The 6,021-nt window shown below is 39.0% G+C and overlaps 1 protein-coding gene across 1 annotated transcript; it reads left to right on the top strand.

Moving 5' to 3' along the window:
* Positions 1 to 1,656: 1,656 nt before the first annotated feature.
* Positions 1,657 to 4,762, top strand: arv1 (ARV1 fatty acid homeostasis modulator). The gene is made up of 5 exons (XM_085373170.1): positions 1,657 to 1,767; positions 2,159 to 2,278; positions 3,198 to 3,351; positions 3,884 to 4,108; positions 4,567 to 4,762. The coding sequence occupies exons 1-5, from the start codon at positions 1,672 to 1,674 to the stop codon at positions 4,689 to 4,691; spliced, it is 720 nt and encodes a 239-aa protein (XP_085229296.1). The 5' UTR covers positions 1,657 to 1,671; the 3' UTR covers positions 4,692 to 4,762.
* Positions 4,763 to 6,021: the final 1,259 nt, after the last annotated feature.

Raw genomic sequence — 6,021 nt, 5'->3', positions numbered from 1 at the left:
TATTAAACCACATTTCCCAACACCCTCCGCGGCTGTCAAACCGGTTCCGCGAGCGTCAAGCCAGAAATCACGGTTTTCCGTTATGAGATTCAATATAAAAGTATAGGCAATTTTCTAGGATAATTTGTTCATCAAAAGGAGACTTATAAACTTATAAACTTATAAATGTTTAAGGTTAGACAACGCGAATTATTTTTTTTACATTTTTCTAAATTTGTTTTTTAAAATTTTAAATTATGTATGTACTCCACTTCTTGACCAGTTGACCTGCATGCCATGCCTTTGTAAAGGGTGGAATCCTGTCTTCCCAATCCAGTTTAGCTTGTATGAGGAATTTACACCCCATCAGACTCCCTTGTGGTCTAGTGTCACGTATATAGCTCTCAACTTCTACTATTTCAGACAGCAATGTCGCATGAAATGAAGACGTCAGTCTTTTCACATGATCCACAGCTTTATGCAATAACTGGTAATCGTATGACATTGTGATGGGCTGAATCTGTGGTTTGAGGTTAGTCGCAACTCGCAACAGTATGAGTATGCAGTCTGTCTTCATAAACCAATTCTGACATCGTAGGCAATAGTATAATGTTCTCTTCTGTCTCAAAGTGCAATGAAACAAATCAGAATAAAAGCTATTCATAGGGCAGCTGCACAGTAGTAGTGCATTTAAGTACTTAAATAGGGGTAGAGGGTTGGTAGAGCTAATTTTACATTTGGTCAGTTATGTTGAGAAAACAGCTTTTTCTTCTCCTGTCTAGTCCAAGCTGTGCCTTGCCTCTCTAAATCTTTCTCCAAACTGCTTAGTCTGAGCTGTCCAGCTGATGTATTAATTTTTAGTCCTGTCCACATCCACATAAAATGCTTGATCAACATAAAATATTGAGAAAAGAGCTTAAATTCTTTGTATATTCTTTTAAAAGTATCTGCAGTGAATATACCCATATACATTCAACCTCTGGACAGAGTAAAATCATATTCTGTAAAACAGAAAACACAAAAACAAACATATATTGCATGCGTGAAAACAGGTTCACTCCAACACACACTGTCAGCTGCACTTTAACTTGGAAAAGCAGTGTCGTATATATAGGTTGGGGCACCAAATGAGTTGGATGCAAAGTGTTGAAGACAGCTAGAGTTCAGTTGATGCAATACTAACTTTTCATGTTTATCCAGCATTACTAAACAGGGGGAAATGTAATTATTTTTAAATCTAGAAAAGTTGTTTGAATCATAAACAATGGTCTTCTTTTAAGTTTGACAATCTTTGAAGGTTTTGAGCCTTTCCACTGTGATCTCAAACTGCAATGCTCATGTAAAGACAGCATACGGAGTAAATGTGAAAAAACATACATTGTTAAAACCACACTTATTTATCTCGAGACATCTTAATCAAATATATTTTACCAATCTATCAAATAATATTAATAGGTTTGTGTCCATTGATGCTTTTTTATTATCAGGTTTACTTGTTCACAATTCCTATTTTTCTTTCCTGTTTTTGCAAGGTCATTTAGCAGTATTTCAGTGGCGTTTGACACTCCTTCAGAACCTGGCAAAGACATACTTTTATTTTGAAGGAGTTCCACTGAAATATTGAGAATCATTATTATTACCGGTTTACTTCCGGGTACTAGCATGCTACTCGTAGCTGTGTAGAGATGAAAGATGGGAAAAGATGATTTTAGATGTATTGAATGTAACGAAAAAGCAGCGGAACTCCACAGGGATTACAGCAACGGGATCCTGAAGATAACAATATGTGTGCGTTGGAAAGTCACACCGTTTGTGCGATGAGGATGCTACCTACCAGATATCATACAGCTTCCTACCTTTTCCTGTTGCAACTAGACACATTTGTAGTGAAATAACTTGTCTGCTAAATGGTTTATGAGCGAAATGGTGACTGCTTTTTTCTTTTTGAGGTCTTGCTCTCAGGTGCACTGATCTCTGGCCTTTTTACTGAATAGCAAGTAAACAAGCAAACTTTGGACTTCATGTCTTAGATGTTAATTACAGCGATCACCATCACGCCTTAGTTGGAGCCAGCTTCTAAACATGGACTGCGTGCTTCTTAAAGTAGATCTGGGAGGTGATATAAAGAGAGACATTATAGCAGGGCTTTGACATAAACTCTGCGTGTGTGTTTCTCCAGGAGTCCTGCCAGAAGCCAGTGGACAAGTACATTGAATATGACCCAGTCATCATCCTCATCGATGCCATTTTGTGCAAGACACAGGCTTTCAGGCACATTTTGTTCAACACAAGACTAAATGTAAGCAAATTATGGGTCATTCCATCGCAAAACAATATGGACATTCTGGTTGACCATCTTTAATCTGCATATTAACTTTATGATCTAAAGTTTGGGAAACTTTAGCTTCATATATAAAATATTATTCAGTGGCCTCTCTTACCACAAACAAACAGATTACAGACACATTAAAATGTCTCAATGTTGGTTAATAATTGAAAAAAAATCAAGCATTTTCATTTTACAGGTAAAAAAAAAAAACCTTCACATTGCAAAAAACAAGTAGTGACAATTTCTTTATGGTATATAATTTAATTTCACAATACCTCAGATTTTTCATTGTCAAGACCTGCTGTATCTACCATTTCAAGACTTAGAAGAGTCTAATAAATTATCACTTGCTGTCTTTTGTAGTTTGAAGTTTTTTTATTAGTGTTTGTTCAAATGTGGAACTTTAATGGAAGGCTTCCGTTTTATTTATTTTTTGTTTGTTTTCACATTTTAACTAGTTAATAGTCTGGCTTTTTAGGTATTTGTCCTAAATTACAGATCCTGATTCATTTTGATGGTAAGAGAGACCAGTGACTTGTATCTTTAATAGTCTAATGGATATACATGTTCAAGTATTGCCTTAGATTACAAGGTGGGGGAAAAGGCTTAAAAGTAGGTGAACGGGCCTGTAAAAAAGGAACTGCACATACACACACACATACACATTTAAAAACAATTCTAGGCAAATCAAGAGATGGTTGAGCAAAAAAAAATTCTTAAAATGTGATCGTTTCAGATGAAATGACACCTTTATCTTTATTGCACGAGTGATAACTTTAAAGATTTGTGCTTTGTGTGTCCTGGCTTACACATATTCGTTTGTGCAGGTGCTATCATGACTTCTGACCAGCATGCACGTGTTTCTACATGTTAATCTTTACCTCTGCAGATCCACTGGAAGCTGTGTGTTTTCTCCCTGCTGTGTGAAGCCTACCTCAGGTGGTCCATGCTCCATGGCTCCGAGCAGAGCAGTGACCCTGCTGATATAATCAGATACACAAAGGAATGGGAATTCTACGGCATGTTTGGATTGGCTGCTCTTGGTAAGATGATAAGACACAGTTTCTATCAGTGTGTTATCACAGAGCAAAGGAAACATCAATGAAATAGGAGCACGTGAGGGTTAACGGTGTCTGGAAGTTGAGTAAAGTATTAAATTATTACTTAAATAATAATAGTCGTCATAATGTCACAGAGCCCGATATGACATCTTTAGATTGCCTATTATTTTCCAAAACTGCAAAGAGAATTATTCTTTGACTTTTATAAGCTTATAAGCACTTAATGTTATATGGAAAACTTCCAGATATGAGGATACACATCTATGATTACAACCAAAAGCTGTGTGAAATTCATCACTGACACCAACTTAGTGTCATCAGCATTAATTCATATAAAATTATATTATTTACTGGAAAATATTTTTGTGTCACATGGGTAACCTACTTGTCCCAATTGATTGTGGCTGACCTGAGTACCCAGGTTCCATCTTCTCATACTGACTCCTGTTTCATGTATCTTCAGTATATAAGCTACATGATCTGGCTTATATATGTGTCTCTGTTGGACCTTCAGAGCTGTCAGCGTTCTGTGGCGGAGTGCTGTGTTTCCTTTGGGTGGTGGTCTGCTGCCTGCAGGGTGAGACCATGGAGCTCTGCCTGCTCCTCAGAGCCCTGCTGTTATCGTGCTACGGCAAAGTCCTCCTCATCCCCGCTGTCATCTGGGAGCACGATTACTCCCCGCTCTGCCTGGGCCTCATCAAACTATTTGTGCTCACCTCAAATTCACAGGCGATCAGAGGTAAGAGATCCACTGCTGATCAAATAGCTTTGCTTCTGCCCTCTTTGCTTCTGCATCAGCAGTTGGCAGCTTACTCCCTGCTGCTGTGATCCTGACTTCAGAGGACCCAGCACTTGAAGATAAACGTATTATATAACACAAAGGTTTAGGTCCATGTTTCTGGTTTTCATGTCATTATTTCTTCAGCATCTGTGGAAACAAAAATCTGCGTGTTTGGCGGCGAGCCTCTGAGCAGTGAACAAAGTATCGAATTCACCTTTCTTACTGCTTAATTTCGCATCACGTCCAGCTTGTGTGGCCGTTTTTCCTTTCTTTACATAACAGGTGCCTTCTCAGCTTCTCACCATTTAAGTTCACACTATTTTGGTTTGCACATTCTCTGTGTTACTCCAGATTACTCCAATAACACAGCAAGCATGTAAAAAGGGTGTGCATTAATAATTTGATCTCCTCTCCAGTGATCCTGAACAGCAGGAGACGTCTGTCGCTGATGGCCGTTTGTGTTGGCCTGCTGTCGGAGACCTGCGTGGCTCAGGCTTGTAAGAAGCTTTCGTGGAGCATCCAGGACATGTTGACATTTTAATGAGATGGAAGTGTCACCTGTCTCAGGGAGGAATGAGTGACCAACATCATGGACTTTCTACACATGGGATTTAAGAGGGGAAATGTTCAAAGCTGAATTCTTCAAGTTCCTTTCAACTGTTTTGCTTTTGCTGGCTAGTAATGCCAGCCATGTGTTTTGTGTTTATTTAAAGGTATGAAACACATCTCCTCCTGTGTGCTAGAAACCTGACTGACACTGCATGTCAAAAAAAGGCCAGATCCGTGTTGAGTTTATGTGATACAACATGACAGACTGAGAATTTGTGCTCTCCGTAGAGGCAAAGAGACATTTTCATACAGGAGAAATGTTTTCATTTGGTTTTAATATGGATAACCTGGGGTACGTTGTGCAAAAAAAGTCACAGAGGGAGACGAATGTCACTCAGACATCTCCTGATCCAAGCTCCTGTTAAACATGCTCCAGTTCCTGAGCCACTCTTGAGGAATGACACAAACACAGACCCCGAGGTTGTAATTTGACAACAGCTACTTCTCAGTTTGGGCACGCAGCAGTCCTCACATTCCTGAGCTAATTGGTGAACTGTTTGCCAAAATTAACCTAAACACACATATGGGAGTGTACAGGAACAGGGTGACTTTGCAGGTATTTATTGCAGCGTTGCTGATGAGAGAACTGCTCATGTAGTTCCAACCAAGATCCAGTATTTTGTTTTGATGACATTATTGGGATTTTTGTCATAATTGACTAGTATAGCAAAGATTTTTAATGGTGTTTTTTAAATAACAATATTGAAAATGTCTTTCATGTGTTCAGAGCCTGAGTGATCTGATCAACACTCCAATGTCCCCAAGTAATCATTTAGAAACAATACTAGAAGCGAATCTTACACTTTTGTGAGGACAGAGCCGGTGAAATTGCATTTTAAAATATGTGTCATTAAATTTAAATGCACGATGTTTGAATCATGTGGCTTCAACGCACAGAATGTGAAATCCTCAGAGATCAAGCTGCAGGAGATCGCTGCTATCACACGTGTGATGTGAAATGATGATAAAAACATGTCGACCAGCTGCAGTTGGAACGCTCCACAAAACCTCCGCCTACTGTCGCTGGAATGTGTCTGGAAATAAACACAGACACATTCCAGACACATTCTGTGTGTTCTGTTGTTAAATCAATAAAACAAGCTCTGAAATGAGACGGAGCACCTGTGAACTGAGTGGACTTTATTCACCACACTTGCCTACAGTGCGTAAACATGGATCTGAACCTGGGAAAAGCAATCGGGCATTCTTTAGAGATACATCTGTGAGTGTGAGATGAATGATGCCGCCTTATCAAAGTCACA

Source organism: Diplotaxodon limnothrissa, linkage group LG15 (genome assembly GCF_057381915.1).
Source record: "Diplotaxodon limnothrissa isolate DT_005_m linkage group LG15, D_limnothrissa_male_GT1.1, whole genome shotgun sequence".
Classification (NCBI taxonomy): Eukaryota; Metazoa; Chordata; class Actinopteri; order Cichliformes; family Cichlidae; genus Diplotaxodon; species Diplotaxodon limnothrissa.
This window is presented reverse-complemented; position numbering and strand designations above follow the sequence as displayed.